The 21,532-nt window shown below is 38.4% G+C and overlaps 2 protein-coding genes across 3 annotated transcripts in view; one reads left to right on the top strand and one right to left on the bottom strand.

Annotated features, from left to right (window-relative positions):
- Nucleotides 1-18,313, top strand: part of st8sia1 (ST8 alpha-N-acetyl-neuraminide alpha-2,8-sialyltransferase 1) — a 34,275-nt gene extending 15,962 nt beyond the window's left edge. Inside the window, exons 1-5 of one of the 2 annotated variants that reach the window (XM_079623634.1) lie at nt 585-1,370; nt 2,810-2,954; nt 5,952-6,061; nt 12,305-12,397; nt 14,413-18,313. In XM_079623634.1, coding sequence (XP_079479760.1) covers nt 1,192-1,370; nt 2,810-2,954; nt 5,952-6,061; nt 12,305-12,397; nt 14,413-14,905 — 1,020 coding nt within the window. In that variant the 5' untranslated portion in view covers nt 585-1,191 and the 3' untranslated portion in view covers nt 14,906-18,313. Of the gene's footprint in view, nt 1-584; nt 1,371-2,809; nt 2,955-5,951; nt 6,062-12,304; nt 12,398-14,412 lie in introns of those variants that run through there. The other variant, XM_079623635.1, reaches the window with a different exon arrangement.
- tnni1d (troponin I, skeletal, slow d) overlaps nt 1-21,532 on the bottom strand; it is a 61,351-nt gene that overhangs the window by 21,291 nt on the left and 18,528 nt on the right. The gene's annotated exons all lie outside the window — the stretch shown is intronic.

Genomic DNA, 21,532 nt, shown 5'->3' with positions numbered 1-21,532 from the left:
TGTTGCCTTCCCTCGCATCCTACTGGGGGTGGAGCTGAGACGCGAGGAAAGAATTGAGAAGCACTCACAGTGTTAGAATGTTGCAGACCATTTTCTTTTGCATGTAGTCACGAGTCTCAGCCTGTAAATATTTAATGTAAACTCATATTAAACAAACGCCCCCCAGGAACACCTCAGCACCCCCCGGGCCCCCTTTCAAAAATATTGCTTTCTGCGCCCCCCGGTGTTCTCTGAACGCTCCTGTTGAGAAACACTAAAAGAACCATTTTGGGTTCCAAACCTTTTTGTGGACAGTTCTTAAAATAACCTCTTTTTTTTAGTGAAGAATATTTAAATAATTTTACAACTATAACGAGCCTTTGAAATGAAAGGTTCGCATGGAACTATATGCCAATAAAGAACCTTTAGTTTTAAGAGTGTAGGCTACTGTTGTTTCACATTTCACACAATACAAATAATGTTAAACAGAAGTTAGGATATTTGACAAAAATGAAGCATGATAATTCGTATTCATATTTGTTTAGGCTACAGTAGGCAACAGTGTAATCAGCTCCATAAATCCGCTAGGATACACATCCGTTGTTACACTAGATTAACCAGAAGGGGGCAGCACGCACCATAACAAATAATGAGGGCAATGATGCGTGCTAAAGCATTCGCAACAAAATGAGCTTTGTCTCTCACTTATTCGCAAGATTACATCCGACACGGCCAGATTTGGGAGGGAAGGCCTTTTTTAAAAAAAAATTGCACAGCGAAACGATGACCGTGATGCGGTGATAAAGGCGAAATGAAGCCGGAGAGCGCGGGCATCAGATTTGTTGGGGAGTTCAAGACGGTTTGCATTAGAAGTGATGGGGGGAGAAGATATCTGGATCCCGCATAATAAAACCCCGTGAGATTCCAACCGCTTGGCCAGACGGAGCGGACCTCATCCACCACATCCCGACCGTGATCGTGAGAACATCTTTCAGCAAATCAGCCGGGAATGAGGAGGAATTTGCGGCATGCATGCATGAAAATCTGACACTGATGCACCTCTGTTGTGGCCTCTGCAACGCCGCGTTATGGAAATAGGAGGATAACGGTATTCAAGCGGCTTTTTGCTCCTAATGCAGTGGCACCTAAATAAACCTGTCGGTCGTGAGCACGTGCTTTTGAACTAGGCGTTTGTCTGATCAGACCGACGGAATGGTGTCTTTGAGATGTCACAGGAGCAGGTATATATGGGCCACTCTGGGAGTGCTGGCGTTGTTGTGGCTCTATATCTTCCCCGTGTATAGGATTCCCAGTGACAAGGAAATGGTGGATGAGGTTCTGCGGCAGGGACAAACATGGAGCAGAAACCAAACGGGAGTAGATCTGTACAGGTATTTCCATTCGTTTAATATCACATTCATTCATTCCATTCATTCATTTTTTTCTATGATGTGCAAATCTGTGATGGAACTTTAAATGGCATTTTAATCTCAGTTGTCTCTTTAACTAAGCAAATGAATTGGATGCACTATTATGTCGTACATGTAATCTGGCTTTCATGCTGATGTATGAGTATTGCAGACATCTCCCAGGAAAACCGATTATGAGAACGCGCATGAGCAGAAGGGGGAGATTTGTTTGAAACGTTATCTGTCCCCGCTCTGAACTCCCAGAAAGGGTGGCCATTGTGACGTCATAAAGAGGTTGATTCCGTTCGGTCAATCTCACGATTTGTGTATTGAATTATATTTGACAAAGAAAGCGAGGCATAGCCTAGTTTATGGACGTTATGGTTGTTTTGCAGTGTGTCATTTAATTTCATAACCATTAGGCACATTTAACCTCCAAATTCTTATTACCATAAATGTACAACATTGACATTATAAAACATTGACATAAAAGTAATTTCAGAAAAAATTTAAAAAATATCAAAACATTAAAAAAAGAAATATTTTCTTACAATATTAATCGTACTTTGCTATCACTTTTTATCAATTCAACACATCCTTGCTGAATAAAAGTTTTAATTTCTTTCACAAAAAAAAAATAAACAAATGACTGACCCCAAACAGTTGAATGGTAGAGAACATTGCCTCAAAATATTTCTATTCGAAATAAATGCTGTTCTTTTTTTTACCGTTTTAATCATCAAAAAATCCTGAAAAAAAGTATGACAGGATATATAAAAAAAATACTAATCAGCACAATGGTTTCCAACATTGATAATTAATCCGCATATTAAAATGATTTCTGAAGGATCATGTGACACTGAAGACTGGAATAATGGCATCACAGAAATACATTTTGTTTTAAAGTATATTAAAATAGAGAACAGTTATTTTAAATTGTAGTAATAGTTCACAATATTGCTGTTTGCTTCTGTATTTTTTATCAAATAAATGCAGGCTTGATAAGCGTAGGACTTCTTTAAAAAACATAAAAAATAGTAATGTTTTGACGTGTGTGTGTGTGTGTGTGTGTGTGTGTGTGTGTGTGTGTGTGTGTGTGTGTGTGTGTGTGTGTGTGTGATTTTGGTTTGAAATACATCTGTTGGCCACAATCGAAAAGACTTGCTGTGAAACATTACTGGAACCTGTTTGGACAGTGGATGCCATGATTCATTTGAATATTATTTTGCCTGCATGCTTTCAGTTTGTTCATCAAACTAGTTTGTGTATTTGCACAGCAATTGTTCTGCTAAATAAAAGACTTTATGCTTTCAAGAATGTGTGCTTGTTCTCGGTCAATTAGAAAGGTAATTTTCACAAGCCCATTTCTGTTGTTCCTTCTGCTTGTGTCACTTGTTTTGCTTTTTTGTCTTGTTTGACAGGAAGCTGCTGACAGAATGCTGTGACCCAAAGAAGATGTTTGCGATTACTAAGGAGAACTCTCCAATAGGCAAAGTCTTGTGGTATGATGGAGAGATCTACCATTACCACACGGTCAACAATGAAACCTACCCGTTATTTGTTCAGGTACCGTCTTTCATAGAAGTCAGTGAGCCTCCAAAAAAATGATTAGCTTAAAAAAAAAAGCAATGGCATACTTCTACTCGTGGTGTTTTAAATCAAACCGTAACCTGTATTAACACAGATAAATACGTTATTTTTTTTCTTTACTATAAAATGTAGCTATGAATGTGGAAGTGTTTGGAAGAGCAGCAGTTGGTCCAGATTTTTTTTTTTCTTTCCACTCCATGAGGCTCAACGTTGCACTCTGCCTTCTAAAAATAAACAGGCATGGGAGAGACACCCGCATGGGTCCTGATTGTACTGGGCACCATGCCGCCTTTCAGTCGCAATGTTCCTCCTACACTGTCTCAGAGCCCAAGCTCATTTTTGGCCAAATACACACTGTAAAGTTTCAGGAGTGAAAACCACATTTAAATGCAGGAGTGAATCCCCTTAATTATCGAACTATGCGCGGAATATGACTCTCCCGAAACTGCAATGATTATCTTTTGTTTATGTTCGTAGAGAATTTGTCCACTTATTATAAGCTTTTTTGGGGGTTGTTGTTTCAGCTTCAGTGTATGTAGTTATTAACTCTTTCCCTGCCAGCACTTTTTATTTTTAACGTTTTTGATCATTTTCTTGGCCCCCAGTATATTTTGTTGTATGAATATCTGAACATGCAATACATCAAAAGAAAGAACGGACCCTCTGCTTTTAAACAAACCCATTGTATCCTAGCTTCATGGATTCTTTTTTTATCAACACTTGAATGTGGGCGAGTTTCATAAAAAAGGCAACATTTTCGAAAATCACTTTTTTGTCAGACTAAGTCGACATTTCATTCAGTAACATTAGGCAGTTTTGTTTTATATACTGTTTAATGTTGATGATCGCGTTATTTTACATATGCATATGATTACATATGCTATTGCTTGTTTCTGTGTCGTCTTTGCATGCGTTTTGATCAGGAGATTCAGTATTCTTTCAGAAGATGTGCCATAGCGCCCCCTACTGCATAACAGTGAAAACATGAAAAGCCGGAAAAATTCTGTCAATGGCAGGGAAAGAGTTAAAGTGAGCTGGTGCGGGTCACGATATTTCGGTCTTAATTTCAACAAAGTATTTACTTTTTTTATGGGCTTTTTCTTTGCTGATTTGCTTGCAAGATCTGACAACATTAGTCAGGCTCATAGCACATACAGACGAGAGATGCGTCTCTTATTTTATATACATATTTTAACGTGCATCATTGTATCTAAATGCGGTTGTCAGTACCTGCATTTTTTGGTTCCTTCTGTAAATAACTGAACTGTGTTTACAGTGCAAAAGGGTGAATTGTAAACCGAATTTAGCTGCAGTGTGTATGTGGACATTGGTGCACACACCAACGCGCAAAGCAATATCCTAGACAAACTTTTAAAAGCCCCCACCTCGTTCTAATCTAGTTACACTATGATTATTCAATGAGATCTGTGGGTAATGAGGACTTATTACTACGGACTCGATGTCTTTTTTTCTCCTCTGAATAATTGTATAGTACAATTAGTTATAAATGGGTCATTTCTCATTTTGTCCAGAAAAGCCATTAAAATATGTACGTTCTACGCGATGCTGCTCACTGTCAATCTCAGTGTTAGGTTTCAGAAGAACAAGAGTGCCGGCACACAACAGATTTCCTGTAATTTAATTTATCCTTTTAATCTGCAGAAGAAAAAACATGTAATGTCTTTACTGTTCATCATAGCATCATATATAATTCATGGCAGATTAGAGAGCACTGAAATGATCATACAAGAGCTTAATTTTCCTGAGGGATTTTTGCATGAATTTTCACCTACTGGTTTCAGAGTGAATGCTATTGATTGATTGATTGTGGGATTTGGAGGTGTAATTCATCACATTAACTCGCTTAAGTCAAAATACCACATGCTTATGGTAGTGTCATGTATATATTTTTTCCAATTCAAATGAGCTTTATTGGGGTGAATGTGTGAAATAGCACAATATTGCCAAAGCAGTAGATGTATACGAACATCTAGATAAATAAAAGGGGGACATAATGATAACATCCATAATGTACGTTATTATAATTCTCAAAAAAGACTAAGTAAATGAATACAGAGAGCAGTTATAAAGGAAAAAGTATCCCTCATATGATGGCAGGAGGACACACACTGCGCTGCCAGGTGGATACTTGTCTTTCTCTTCCAAAATGTATATAATATTGTAATAGTGCTATAAATATTATAATATATAGCCTAGGCCCTAGTATATGTATATTATGTGTGTCTGAGCAAATGGATTTGTTTGTTTCAGTCAACATTAGTCTATGCTCAATAAATGTTGCCTACACTCTGAATGATTATTTATAATTAAATAATACTTTATTAAATAATAAAGTATTTAAAGTAGGCATTGGGTAAGACTCCAAACAGTAATGCATCATAATTATGACTGGATGAGCCACTTTTGAAACCACATGCCAACTGTGAGAGAGCCAATACATGATGTAGCTGCACCTCTTATTATTTCCGTATTGACACACATATAAATAAATAGACCCAAGCTAAGCTCTTTTGGCTCGGACCAGTAAGAAACCTCCTAGCAATACCATAGATAGACACTACCCAGAAAACCTTAGCAACCACTTTTCAATACACTAATAACCATTTAGGGAGCCTTAGATACAGTGTATCAACTACCTTCTAAAACCTGGCAAACAGCCAATTGTTTTCCAAAAATTCAGAAAGACTGGTTTTGATTTGTAGATGCAAACCAATGAAATCCTACAACTCATTTAGAAGAAAAATGCTGGCCTGTGATTCTAATGGATCACCAGGGGTTTTACAAAGGGTCTTTTCATTGATTCAGTTTCACTGAGGTTCACCACTCTTTAATGTTGAAGTATCCTTGATTTGAATGTGTATTCATCAAAAGAAACCAATGGAAATGGGATTTGTGTGTGACTCTTTATTCTTTGACCCACTTGTGTTACTCCCACGTTTTGTGTGTTGCTAGGATACACCATTGCATCTTCCTCTAAAGAAGTGTTCGGTCGTGGGCAATGGAGGGGTCCTGAAACACAGTGGTTGTGGAAATGAAATTGACCAAGCTGACTTTGTCATGAGGTGAGAAAATGGTAATATTTTCTTGTTCTGGACTTGGCGGAATGTGTCAAATTATATAAAAAAAGGAGGGGTGTAATGATACCCTCATGCAGGGGCGTTGCTAGGGTCTTGATACATTGGGGGCTTAGCCCAGTCCCCACCACCCACCCACCCCCGCTTTTGGTAACTCTTCTACTCATAGCATAGGCACATAATAATAAGCAATAATAATATAAACGGGGGGTCTGGGGGACCTCCCCCAGGAAACATTGGGCATTAAACACTTCATTTCCTGCATTCAGGTGCATTTTTTGTAGCATTTTAAATGATAGGTAAAAATATAGAATGCTTTATTTGTAGAACTGCTATTCACAGAAACACAAATAAATAATACATGAATATTAAATAATATTTAAAAAAATGAATATAAAACTATTCAAATAATAATATTTCATATAATCTAGAATATAAATGGAATAAATAGCATTCAATACACAAAGAGTATAGCCTATCTCTCATATATTAAAATCGAGTTTTTATGTGAAAGATTTGCTTTGTTGTGCATAGAACCACACCAGGCATTTTAGTCATATTACAAAATAATTTATTGAGGCCAAACATAATATAACATTATAAACTGTGTCACTTCACCACATGACAGCAGGAAGCAGGCTCCTGATTGGTTAACGCGGCGCGAATTGACGCAGAAGTTCAGATTTTTCAACTCGGGCGGCAGACGCGAATTCGCGTCAAACGCATGAATGCACAAATAGCACTAACTAAATCATTCGCGCGTAACGCGCTTAACGAGCCAGACGCTCAATTCGCGCCGCAGGAATTTTTTACGCGCATACGCGTCTTTGCATTGAAATCACTCGCGCCTGACGCGCTATTCGCGTCCGGTGTGAACCTACCATAGTCATCTGACTTGAAGTTCAATGATAGGTTGAATGAAGCAATGAATGAGTTGTTGTTAATTCTCCATTTTCAGTGTATGTTTCATAAAAAAAACGGAGGCAAAACAGCGATTAAAAGCCGTTTAGCTCGCGAGATGAGAAAAATGACATCGGTTCCTATAGGTATCAGACAGAAAAGTTGATGCTAGCGATGTTAGGATTTCCTAACCTGAAATAAGATAGGACGAAGCAAGATAGGATTCCTAAAGTTATTTAGTATTTGCTTCAGTATTACCGAAATAGGGGAAAATCCTATCTTAGACTCTTCCTTCCTGTAATACAGCCCCTGATATCTAACGTTAGCTAGCTATCCATCTGAGGGGAATAACGTTAATTAATACATCGCCAAATCAGTTGTATAGGCTACTTCACAGTGGCGGCTTGTCCATAGGGGGCGCTGGGGCGCCGCCCCCGTCAACATTTCAGTAATTAACATGTGTAAAAACATTATATTAAAATGAAATAATATTTAAAAAAAAAATAGTTTACTCATGTGCCGGCTGGTAATAAGAGCCTCAGAATTTAATAAAAACTGTCTTTAATCGATTAACTATTTACTATTTTCAATACGTTTCATGGGCGAGGGACGCCGGACACATGGGTGTCTATGTGAGTACACAAATTCACGGGCAGCATGTGACCTGAAGCTGGTCTCTGATTGGTTTCTTAAAGATCCTCCTCGGGGCGCAAGTCGTTGCGTCCCTGGCCAATCATAATTGGATACATGTTATTTTATCCAATCTGATTGGTTCTCGTCACCTGTCATTCAACTGTACGCGGCGAGAAATAACCTTGCTTGCTACTAGGCTGATCACTTTTTATTACGCAATGGCAGCAGCTAATCCAAATTCTGTTATTTATTTACACACAAAAATCCTTTCTCAAGACTTTCGCTTGAAGAAAAAAAAAAAAAAGATTAAGGATCTCGGACCGGAACAACCAGATGTACACATCCAGCAGCAGGCAAGTGACAGAGGACGACAATATCATTACAAACGGAGCTTCACGCGCGCTTGTTACGAGAAACGGAGCTGGCTGACTGGATGTGATGTTAGCAATGCCCTGTTTTGTTTTCCCTGTCTTCTTTTTCAACGTGTGATTGTGGCTTACAGCTTATGAAACCCACAAAATCTAAATGTCATAAAGCTTTTCTGCTGAAGGAAGCATTAAGTGCTCTAATGCCCTGGAAGTCCAGAGTCAATGCAGCCGTCTACCAGGACATTGAGCACTTCATGCTTCCTTCAGCAGAAAAGCTTTATGAAGATGAAGATGATTTTCAGCAGGATTTTCACCTGCCCACACTGCCAAAATAACCAAAACCTGGTTCAATGACCACGGGATTACTGTGTCACTACTACAGTGTGATTTCATGTAATATTCTAATTTTCAAAAAATTATTTCGTGGGTTCCATAAACTGTAAGCCATAATCATCAAAATTATAACAAATCAAGGCTTAAAATATCTCACTTTGCAAGCAATGAGCCTTTTTTTAATAAAATTAGTTTCACATTTTAAGTTGAATTCCTAAAATAATTTAACTTTTCCATGATATTCAAATTTTTGGAAAGGGTCTGTATATAAAGGAGAGCAACATTATGTTCAAGTAGGAAACATGCTTTTTGTTACTACTTTGTTGGTCTGAAATAATAAAATAATAAAAAGAGATCAAAATAGCTTTTTTGTTTCTGCTTTGTATCCCCCCCTCAAATAAAAAATGCGCCCCCCCAGAAATAATTATCACCAGCCGCCACTGCTACTTCATCTACATTCTTCACGAGAAACGGACTATGGCTCACAAAATGGATTAGCTATAGGCGAAATAGTAAGGTCCCACATACTATACATGTTCTGCATTAATACCACAGTGAGTACAGGGCTAGTAAGTTAGACCAGGGTTTGCTAAAGAGCCTTCACCGACCTGAGCTTAATGATGAGGGAATGGCGCCAGTATAACTCTTGCCTCTCACCCCCCTCGTATCGTTCATCATGACTCCTTATCTTACTTTTTAAAAAGTGTCTATGTCCATAATAGCTACCACCAGAAGCCAAAAACAACAATGACAGTCAAGCACTAAAGTTAACCGATGGCTCTTTCAGGCTCTCTCTGTGCGCACTCTAAATACAAGCATGCTGGAACCATAGTAACTTTGATCTGCTTGAACACATTTTAATCGTCTTTAATACATGATTGATTCCGAAGGATAGATTAAAAGACCCGTTAATTTTTTTTAAATAGGCCTAAATACAAAATTATTTAAAAAAATAATAATAATATCAATAAATTATTTTTTTTTAGATCCGGGGCTATAAAAAAAACATCCGGGGCTGTAGCCCCGGACGCCCATGTCTAACGACGCGCCTGCCCTCATGTCACGATTTGATACATATCACAATACTGTATTATCGCGATACTCCAAGACATAGTAAAAGGTGAACAAATGCTAAATATGGTGTAATATTGGAGGTGTAAATGAATAGGCTTGGACTTGGTGCTGGTAACCCAATGCACAGGACAATGGTGACACCAGAACAAAAATATTCATGATTCTGAAGCTGAAAATACAGAATTATTTAAGATGATAATGCTTGCACTCTGTCGCTGACTAGATATATTTAAAATAATGCCACTTTTTACAGGTAACATAAAACATTTGGCATTATCAGGACCCACAAATATTCCCCCATTGCATTATTATGCATTATATTCAACATTATATAGCAGTTTAATGTAGTACTGACACTAAAACTCTGAAAACGTGAATTTTTTTCTCAGTCATTTTCATTTTGTGCAAACTACATGATGCATATTGTTGATGCACATTTTTGCATTGCGATATATTGTCACACCCCTAATATTTGCAGAACATGTCAAGTTTATATATAGGCCTTAACATATTTGCATGTACATATATTAGTACACAAGCTAGAGCAAAGGTGAAATGCAAAAAACTCTTTTATAATAGTAAATATTTTATTCAATACTACATTTCTTTATGAATGTGGTTGCAGAAAAGGAATGACTTTAACTGTTTCTTGAAAGTAGTGATGGGTGCAGCAAATTTGGTGAAGGTAGGCAGTCCGTTCCATCTAAGAGGAGTGAAAGGGCTTCATTGTAAAGGAAGGTTTTGCACAGGAGGGAACACATACTTGTAGGATTGAGGTAGGAGGCTCCATTTTCAGTTGCAGTCCTCAAGGCCAGAACTTGAATTTGTATTAGGCAGCTACAAGTAGACAGTGGAGTGAGACCAACTTTTTCTATATCCAGGCCAAGTTGTCTGAAGGGCATGCAGAGATGGAAGCTGGACATTGGTGTTGTCAGGTTGGAACAACAGGCATATCATCTCTACAAGAAAAGCTATGTGCCTTTTTGATCAAGCTTAGTGAGGTTGTGTATATCATGAAAAGGAGAGGGTCAAGCACTGAACCTTGAGGCACCCCAGTGATTAACTCAAGACATCCCTCCTCTCCAGGAAATCTTGAAGGATCTGCCTGTGAGGTTAGACTGAAACCACTAAAGAGCCATACCTGTGGTGCTCAGGTCAGAGTGGCTGGACTGGAGGATCTGATGATTTAGGGCTGTGCGATATTAAGTAAAATGCGATATGCGATAACTCCTTAAATAATGCGATATTCGATATGCGATACGATAATGCTTAAAGTGTGTAAAATAAACTTAAATTATCTTTAAATTATCTTTAAAAGTATATATCCTACATGTGTCTCACATTCTTTTTATGACAAGAAAACATCCTTATAACTTCTGAAAGTGAACATCAGTGTTTTACTGTAGCATAAGAAGTGTTATTTTAACATCAGTGTAAACCACAGGGTTTCAGGTTATCCTACATTAGGTTTATTTAATAAAAGATACTGAATCATAAAATATAAAAATAAAACATTGCTTAGTTTTCACTGTATGAATTAAATATATCCTGATACTTATTAAAGCTAAAAAAAACTTTGTCTTTTGTTCATGACCCCATTTATTGCAAGCTATTGCGATATGCATATTGCGATATATACATTTGCGATATTTCGATAAATTCGATATATTGCGCAGCCCTAATTTACAGTATATAAGTCAGCAAAGCAATGAGGACAGATGATCTGGAGTTCGCTCTTGCCAGCCATTATAGAGATATATTGAAACCCAGCAGGTGGTCTTGGTGGAATGTCTGCTTTTGAATCAAGATTGGTTATCAAATAGCTTGTTTTGTGAAAGAAAAATATAGAACCGATTGAATACCTAGGCGTTTTGACCGAAGAGGATGGAGAGGGGCTAGTCTGTAATTTTTGACTGCTGTAAGCTGAAGTGTTTACTTTTTTTAGTAGTGGGTTACCCGAGTCTGTTTAATTATGGCATAACCTCATCTCTCGTGACTTTCAACTTTTCAAATGTTTTCTTACCGCGGTTGAAAAGCAATAAATTCCCGCGGTATAGCGTTCCCAACATTGTGTTCCCCAACTCACGAAAGGTCGGATTTTCTCCATCTTTTGATAAGTTTTGTTTAGAAAACCTTGAATCCATGTAAGACCCAATTATTATTTTTTGCGGTGACGAGCTCAGACCGCCGTAGGCGTCACGTGACTGCGCTAATGCGGTAACCATCCCAGCCCTAGGAGAGATTGCTACTTGCTCAGGTCAGCTGTGTCTCTAGTCTGGTTGACACCAGACCCTTCTCAGTTGTAACTGAGAGTGGATCTGGGGAAGGTTCATTCACAGCCAATTTCCAATGGGCGTCACCAACGGACGTCGCTCAAATGACTCTGGGCGCAATTGGATAGACCTAAAAACCAATCAGAGCGATCGTCATCGTGTAAAGCCCGCCTCAACGTCTGTGATTGGTGTCTCGATTCGGAAAAATTGAAAATGGGCTTGAATAGGCTCTTGGCCAGACTGACTGGCAGAGCAAATCTCAATTTTGCTGGAAGTTCGTCAGGGTTTTCCCAGGCTACGGTGTCTCTTGATTTGCCTATCGGCAGTGCTGAGCTTGATCCGATAGTCACAAAGAGTGTCAGTGAGCCAGGGGCTAGAGTGTGTCGCTATGTGCTAACCCAGGAGTGTCCAATCCCGCTCCTGGAGGGTGTTTAGATTCTGAAGACTGATGTCTTTCCAGACCCATATTTTGCAGAAATGTAAAAATCTAACAAATAACATGCATTGATGAATCACACGCAATAAAACCTTTCATTTACTGCATTTAATTAAGAAATGTAAGACTTTGTTGTTTTTGCTTGCTTATGACATGTAACATCACTCCCAACAACCATTTTTCTTCAATCCCTCTTTATCTCCTAAACCTCTAGATGTAACCTTCCTCCTCTGTCCAAAGAGTACACCGCTGATGTTGGTACCAGAACACACCTGGTGAGCGCAAATCCTAGCATTATTGAAAAGAGGTATGTTGTCTTCTCCTCCCTGCTTTATTTAATCTTTTTTTTATTTTGGGGGGCTTTATATGATTATTTAATCACAACAATACCAACAATTCCGTATTGGATACCAATATCAATGATTTGGATTCCAAAGTGGCATCTTTCTGCAGTCTTTATAATAGGTGCACACCAATATTTTTGTCACAGCTGGCTTTACTATGGTGATCGCACCACTGAATTTGATGAAATTGTTAGCTTTTGTTTGTTAGCTTAATATTAACATTGTATTGAAACTTTTGACGTCACTAATGGTCACACACAAACCCATTTTTTCCTCTCTAAAGTCAAACGTCGGATAAATTGCGTTGTTGTTTTGATTTGGCACTTTATTTTTGTCTTTGTAATAATGTAATAATGCTTCTCTCACTCTACCATTCCACGTTTTTTCGAACTGTTCCATGTCTTGTTCAACTTATTTTACAATTACAATGCATTCTGTTGTCTGACGGTTCCATATTCTTCTATGTGAAACCGCCGGTAGCTATTTGTGGCTTCTGGGGAAGTCTGGAGAAGCATGCGGCAAACAGCATGACAGAATTGTCTGAAAAGGACTCTGTTCTCCAAACAGCCTACAAGTCTTGAGGGATGGATATTGACCTTTCTTAGTGGATTATCCCTTTTACTTCTTGCATTAGCTGGCATGAGATCTCTAGTCTCAAGTGCATTGGTGTTAGTACCATGGTCAAATATTTTTAATTTTATTATTTATTTTTATTAATATGCTTGTGTTCCTATTAGGGCTATGCGATTAATCGGAATTGATTTTCGATTTTGGCTTTCATCGATTATGAAATTAAGATAATTGAGGTCAAACAATTATTGAGTGGTCTTTCGTTCCTCCCTAAAAACCCAAACTCAACATCCAAATCAGCCAAACAAACAAGTCAGTGTTGTAAAATGCAGTCTGCTTTTGGTAAACTGCGGGACATGTTTGATATTAAGCAGTGTTATTAAAAGCGCATTAATCCACAAAAGAGAGACTGTTCCCCTGGTCGGCTTTCTGTGTGCACGCTCAAAGTTGGAGCTGAACGTGGATAAAAATGCTTTATTGGAGAGTATTTATGTAAACGTACACGGTTGAGAAAGAAAACGCCTGTGTAACAGTATATTGGATCCGTGCATTAGCTCTTAAAGTGACAGCAGCTTAATAAACTGCAATAAGTCTATGCAGTGTTATTTTAATAAATTTTGTTTTGTAGGCAATTACTTGTGAATACCACTGTTAGTTCATCTTCATGAACAACTTAAACACTGTTTATTTAATTTGTATTTTTCTTCTATTGTACCTATTTATTTCTCAGTTTTGTTTGTAACTAGTTTCAACAATTCTTATTGTATTGCTGACTGTTTACTTGTCTTATGTAATTAAGGACCTTTTTCTTTACGTTAGTTAACCTAGTTTTTGCTGAAGTATCGATAAATGTAAATTTTCACTGATATAAAATTACTTCTTGTGAAATAAGACTTTGATCATATCGCCTACCAATAATTGTGATTTCAATATTGATCAAAAATAATTGTGATTATAATCTTTGCCATAATCGAGTAGCCCTAGTATTACAAGTATTCGTAAGGTATATCAGAAATTCAGAAACAAGCTCAAGCACTTTATTTATTATAACTTTATTATTCACTCAATGCCAAGGAAATGACAGGATGTCTAAGAAGATAAGGTATAAACAAAGAGCTAACGTTAGCCATGGCTCATGGAATGACAGTTAGATTATATCAAAGAATTCATAACATCCATTGTGGCCACAGTGAAAATTACACAATAAAAAATATTTTATTGAAACAATTGTTACAGAAAGGATAGTTTTCAAACATGAAACACTGGCAGGGATATGACTCTGGGGAAAAATGGCAACATCCACCAACTAAAGTAGTGATAATATGATCTTATAAGGATTCTTTTATCTTCTTATTATCCAATATCCTATGGCTATTTTGATCTTATTGTTCCTCTTTTTCCTCTCCAGCTTTCAGAACCTGCTTTGGTCCCGCAAATCCTTCGTAGAGAGCATGAAGGCATATGGTTCCAGCTACATCTACATACCAGCATTCTCTATGAAGCCCGGCACTGACCCCGCCCTGCGGGCCTACCATACCCTTGCAGACACCGCCTCCAGCCAGACTGTCCTCTTTGCTAATCCAGACTTCCTTAAAAATGTTGGTCAATTCTGGAAGAACCACGGCGTCCATGGAAAACGCCTCTCCACGGGGTTGTTCTTGGTGAGCCTTGCCCTTGGCTTGTGTGAAGAGGTGACCACTTATGGTTTTTGGCCATTTTCGGTGGGGCTAAACGAGCGACCGGTCAGCCACCACTATTATGACAACATTCTCCCATCCTCGAGATTTCACGCCATGCCTGAGGAGTTCCTGCAACTGTGGCATTTGCACAAGAGCGGCACACTGCGCATGCGGGTCGGCTATTGTGCGAAAGAGGGGCAGGAGCTGAAAAGGGAAAAATAAGTGGAAGGGTTGCCAGGGGCAACTCCATTTATCCCCACGGGAACAGGACGGCCATCCTGTGATTAGCATTAGAATACTGTGGCTTGTGAGGTGATGCCCCACCCCCCAATCTGGGCCTCTCTTTGGTGTCTTTATGCTTGACCCTCAACTGCTACAACTAACACCCCTCCCTCTTGTTGCCAAGGGACTGCTGAAAAAGACTTGCATGCGTACCCATCCTCATGTATGCGCTCCCTGGAAGCTTGTGTTTCTGTAGAAGTACCAGGGGTGAAGGGGGGGCTCAGGTGTCATGTGACATATTTAAACTGCGTCTACCAGCAGTTGGACCCTTGAACATAGGGGCTATTTGTTCACTTAATGTAAAGATAGATTAGGGAAGGGGCTGCTTCAAACAATGTCTTAAGATTTTTAAATGGGAAATCAGAAAAGGAGAGCAATGCTTTGTTCACATATTTTTGTTTGTTTTTGTCTTGGACTGATTTGGAGTTTTGAGGAAGCGAGAAAAGGAATAATGTGAAAATCGTTCTTGCAGTGTTTGAATTTATACAAATCGGTGTAAAAACAGGTTTAGCCTGTAAAAGGGAAAAAGGCATTGAATGTAAACGCTATACAGCCAGCGTTTAAAAACGCGTTTCATAAATGTGAAACCGGTTTAAAGTGAAGGCTGCGGCTCATTATTTTGAGCAAGTGTTTCTGATATTATTTATTTTTTAACGGTCAATGATACGTGGACCTCTACTGAGAAACGTCTTGTCAGTCTAGATCTGTCGTGAGACGGATTTCGTACATGACACGGTGTTTTGTCACGTTTGGATTGGGAAGTCATGGGTTGAGAGAACACGTCCAGTTTTGAAGACTTCCACAACAATGGATGAAAGGCTTCGGAAGATGTCGAGGCACAAATTCCAGGAGTGAATGGTTCGCGTGCCAATGAAAGTGCGACAACCTTCTGTCTGACTCTTGTGGCAGTATCTTTAGTCATCATTTATGTTATATTTGTTAGGCATTGATGTTACGCAGTGGTGGAATGAGCCATTGTGACATGGTTGAAGGGGCACCAATCATACAATAAACGTTTTTTGCCTGCTAAGGTGCTGGACACCTGGTCTGGAACATGTAAATAGTCAATCACCAGTTTTGTTACTGTTTCCACAAGAATCATGGGTTCTCTGAATGTAATGGCAGTCATTTTGTGGTCTGCCCAGTAACTTGTTTCCTTGACTTATTAATAGGCATTTGTGTGCGTGTGTGTGAAACTGCACACAGGGAATTAAGTTTAAATCGTGTAGGTGCTCGCTGTAACGCATGCACTCCAGGTTACTCTGAATATACATCACTGACAGACAGTTGTAGGAAATATGCACTATAATGTATAAAGCCAGAAACCTCAGTACCAAAAAATTTATATTCTTTCATCAATTACCCCTAAGACTTTTGCTTATCTTCAAAACACAGACGTTTTTTTTTTTTAATGAAACCTGAGAGATTTCATGAAGTCTGAGGAAAAACTTGAATGGACTTTCAGAGGGAATCTTCCACTTTGATGCTTTAAAATATTCAAGTGGTTTAATCCAAGTCTACTAAAGACGCACGATTGCTTCATATCATTTTATTTAGGCTTTTATTCATTTATGAACTTTGCTTAGGAAAACGCATGCTTAGAACATGGCAAATATGATAAACGGAAACTCAGTGGTACTTTCTTGACACCTGAGAACAAACCTCATTGGTTCTCGCTTGAACTTTTTGAAACCGTTTGGTGTACTTTGGTAGCCCAAGTTTTGGACTTTCAATGAAGAGAAAACTCTCAGGTTTGTCTTAAGGGTTTGGAACTACATTAAGGTGTGTAGGTTTGGAACTACATTAAGGTGTGTAAATGATGATATAATTTACTCTTTTTTTTTTTTTTTCCTCTTAAAGGGGACAATGGAGTTGCCTTTAAATGTTTCTGCCATCTAAAGGTGTGTTAGCATTCAGATAGCTGGCTGTAAACATGTCGCCAGTTTAACGGAGTTAGTTTGCGAGATTTTCTTCAAACTGTTGTTCCGTCATCTAATTCTACAGTCAGTTTTCTAAATGAAGAATTAGAAAACTTGCGCTATGGCGCTTTCTGTGGCAACACTGGAAAAGTGGACATTTTTAGCTAGAAGTGGCTGTGTACACATTGTTGCGCAGACTGTTTTGTGCATTAAGGTATCTACTGTAGGCTATTTAAACATAACCAGGTCACATTTCACCCCAATAAAAGGAAAAAAAACTGACAATTTGAACATTTTCCTTCATATTCTTATTATCTTAATGTGTTTGTGGAATAAATGACAAAGGAGAGGTTGTACAATGAATAATGCTGCATAACTACATAAATGTGTACTTCCAGAAGTATTAATTGTCATTAAAAAGGCCTTTTTTTCCTTTAGATTTTGGGGTGAACTGTGTTTAAAAAAGGTCCTTGAGCCTTAAAAAAAGGTTTCTTGAGGTTTGCCCTGATAACAAAGGAAATGTGTGCCGTCATTTGAGTAATTACCGTTACCATATTTTCACACTTTAAGCCAATGAGTGCCTTTATCAGTATTAAAAAGGCCAAGGACATCATTTTTTTCAAGGACAAGTTGAAAGTAAGGATTATTTATTTTATTCCCCCAAACTCAAACTTAACCTCAATTGTTTAGTTTTTTTGGTTGTTTTTGGGGATTTTTCAATGAAGGCTGGTGTGTAACAATGCAGAAAGACTTATAATTTATGATGAGTGAAGTTAAATTCCTGGATGCAAGTTTCGCATATTACTTAGCATGCGGTTGTTGAAGGACCAACATACTGTACATTACTGTAATTTGAACATTGCTTATTTGCCATAAAACCACATCTTTATTGTACATGAAGCTTAGGCAAGTGTTAAATGCTGGAGCTGATGATTATCTTAATTTTTTTTCCACCTTTTTGTGCTGGTCAGTTTTGTGAATGAGTGAGGTTGTAGTTTGTAAGTAGGCATGCACGACTGTGATGTATAATTGGTTTTTGAAACTGATTTTGACTGAGAAACTCACTATCTATTATGTATTTTAAGTTTTGCCCTTTGAGCCATACGAGGGTGTGTGCCCTGCTGAAACTGAGCTTACCTCAAACTGTTTTATTCACTTAAAGTCATTGATGAAGCACATGGGAGCTTGGATCTTAGGTATTTTAAGGTATGTTTTACTCCACTAAGTTGTAAATGTGTCCTATCATGTCAATTCTTGGCTCAAGCAGTTGGGTAATGGTTGTTGTACTTGAGCATGTAACAATCTACTAACAGGAACTGGGCTAAACGTTTACGGTCCACATGAGTTATGCCAATATTGGAAAAACAATTGTGTTAAAAAAAGAAGCAAATACTGCTTTCAAACAATAAAGACGTCCTGTCAACACATCTGCTGCAATATGTGTCAATTGTATCTATATTAGTTTAGATTTATTTGTTGAAATGTTGTATATTATATTGGATTTCCTTTCGGTACATGTGCTTCATCACAAGCCTTTCTAAACACCCATTTCCTGTCCAATACATTTTTAATGTCAGGGCCCAGCTGTCTTGGAGATGGCCAAAAGCAGAAAACTCATTTTATTGATGAAAGGCGTTCTTTGTTGAGACAGAATGAAGATGGATGGATGGATGGTTAGTTTGGGAAGCTACTTCTTTTTTCTTTTTTTTTAACTATTGAATCCAGAAAATTCTCCTTTATTTTTAGTCCATAAGTTACCATTTAATCTGAAAAAATGTATGACCATTCAGCATACGCATAATGGTTTCTAATAAGGTTCCATGTGTGTAACTGAGGCTTTATTTTCTGGAATAACGTTTCGTATGGTGAGGGTGTTCGGGTTGGAGGTCTGCTGCTACACTGAGTCTCCAGTGAGTTCAACGTTTATGTCAACGACTTTTTTTTTAATTAGCCAAATTGGGCCTGTAAAAAGATTGCAAATTAGCAGAAGCAATTTTAAACACCCACATAACCCACATAAGTGTCTTTTCTTTTGCAGACGGGCAACATTATTAGGTAGCTTGCACACATTTTTGTTCTATTCTTAATAACATAGTTACATATATTCATGGTTATATAATAATAGACTCAGAGGATCTTTGCAACTGCATCCCTGTGCATGGAGTTGCACAACAGGATGCGGTTTCAAAGATTCAAAAAAATAAACCTGCACATGTGCATTTACTTATCTGCAAACAACCACATTGGCCAAATTACCAAAGCTTTCTAATTTGAAATGACCTGCAAGGAAGACAAGTAGGCCAACTCGAATCGCAATACTGACATCTCGATCCTCAGATTCACTCCTCTGCACTACGCAATAGTAAACTGTAAACTGAAAACTGACGGTGTCCCATCATGCACGCACGGGTGAGTTCCTCTTTTTGTGGCTAAAATACAGTAGTCCATTGTCTATAGTCAATAATGTGGCGATTCATAATGCGCAGTTCAAACAGAAGTCGCTTTCAAACCAAGTAACTTTCTGTTGGTCATCAGTGCAGCGAATTCACATGACTAACTTTCAACCAGTTGCGAAATGTTACACGGAATTCCTGATCGCGTGGATTGCTATTGAAATTACTGGATTTTGCTTGTGAGAATTTGTCCTACTGTAATAATAATTATAATAATAATCATTCGTTACATTTATACAGCGCTTTATCTGAGACCTCAAAGCGCTTTATATAGAAGGGGGAATCTCCTCAACCACCACCAATTTGCAGCATCCACTTGGATGATGCGACGGCAGCCATTTTGCGCCAGAACACCCACCACACACCAGCTTACTGGTGGAGAGGAGACAGTGATGAAGCCAATCAGTATATGGGGATGATTAGGAGGCCATGATGGACAGAGGCCAAGGGGCATATTTTTGGCCAGGATGCCGGGGTTACACCCCTACTCTTTTTCGAAAGACATCCTGGGATTTTTAATGACCACAGAGAGTCAGGACCTCGGTTTAACGTCTCATCCGAAGGACGGTGCTCTATGACAGTATAGTGTCCCCGTCACTACACTGGGGCGTTAGGACCCACACAGACCACAGGGTGAGCGCCCCCTGCTGGCCTCACTAACACCTCTACCAGCAGCAAACCTGGTTTTCTCAGAAGGTCTCCCATCCAGGTACTAACCAGGCTCAGCCCTGCTTAGCTTCAGTGGGCAACCAGTCTTGGGCTACAGGGTGATATGGCGCTGCTGGCTGTAAATGTGACTGCACCTTTTTTAAAGCTTTGATATTAGTCATTGTAATGTTTTTTTTTTTATGTAAATGTATAATGTGCTTGGTGTGTTTATTCTTGTCAAGGCTTTATTTCTAATTTTTGTGACATGAGAGAATCTACAAAGTGGCTGGTGCCCTTGGGAGCCTCGTCGGGCCATAATCTGTCCTTAGACATGATGTGTGAGTGGAGGAGACACTCTTCCACTTGCATGCTCAGGTCAGTTCAACACACTCCGCTTGTGCCCTGAAGGTGATGGCAGACTGTGTGCTCTTATCAGTAGCTCAGAAGACATCCTGACCTATTTTCAGTGCTTACTGTTTTACTATTCAAAAATCCAGGATTGATTGGCATTTGAATTTCTAATGTTAGCTCAAATATGGTGGGTTTCATGGTGTGTAGATTTTGCATTTATTGTCCGGTGGCAAAAAAATGGCCAAGCGTCTACTCTATACTTGTATACGTCAATAATATGTACTTTAGCATATTAGCAACTTAAGTTGCCTTAAATACATTTTACAATTTTCTTATAACATTATAGATGAGATTAAACAATTGAAAGAACAAATAAAAAATATTTTTAAAATAGTTTAAATGTGACTTAAGGCTCGTTCACACCAACTATAAAAATAACAAAGATATAGTTCTAAAAATCATTCTTAAAATGAAAGAATAGCGGAGTTCACACCACAGCTATAATGATAACGGCACAGAGAAACAGTGTCGTTAGAATCACTTTCAGAACGACTTTATCCAGCTGATGAACGATAAAACATTGACAGCCAATCAGAATCCATCCTGCTGTAACGAGCTCGAGCATTTAAAGCGACAGACAAGCACACATGTATAGAATAAACAGAACGATATCGTCCGCTGGTGAGGATCCTAATATAGTTGTCTTTATACTTATTGTTCTTGGTGTGAACGGGCCTTTAGAAGTCTTGCAAATGTCCTAGAAAACCTTTTAAACAAGACCTTAATCATTTTGTCCCGAAACACCATTTTATTTTATAAATTGAGTGTTCATTTGAGTGTTACAAAACCCTGCTTAATATTAGGCTATCACATTTTAAATTTAATGTGCATCCCAAAAGAAAAAGCCACACTAAAAACACAATTATAAATATATATATATATATATATATATATATATATATATATATATATAAATAAATATAGCTGCAAGCAGCGATTACGGGCCCAAGCCGGTGGCACCGCCACCCTGGTGCCTTTAGTTACACTAAAGGCACCGGGCTGGCGCTGCCACCGGCTTGGGCCCTCCATCGCTGCTTGCAGCTATATTTATTTATATATATATATATATATATATATATATATATATATATATATAAAAAAAGCCGCCACCCCGTTGCCTTTCGGGTTCCTGTGCA

Source organism: Phoxinus phoxinus (assembly GCF_949152265.1).
Source record: "Phoxinus phoxinus genome assembly, chromosome: 9".
In the NCBI taxonomy this organism is placed as follows: Eukaryota; Metazoa; Chordata; class Actinopteri; order Cypriniformes; family Leuciscidae; genus Phoxinus; species Phoxinus phoxinus.
This window is presented reverse-complemented; position numbering and strand designations above follow the sequence as displayed.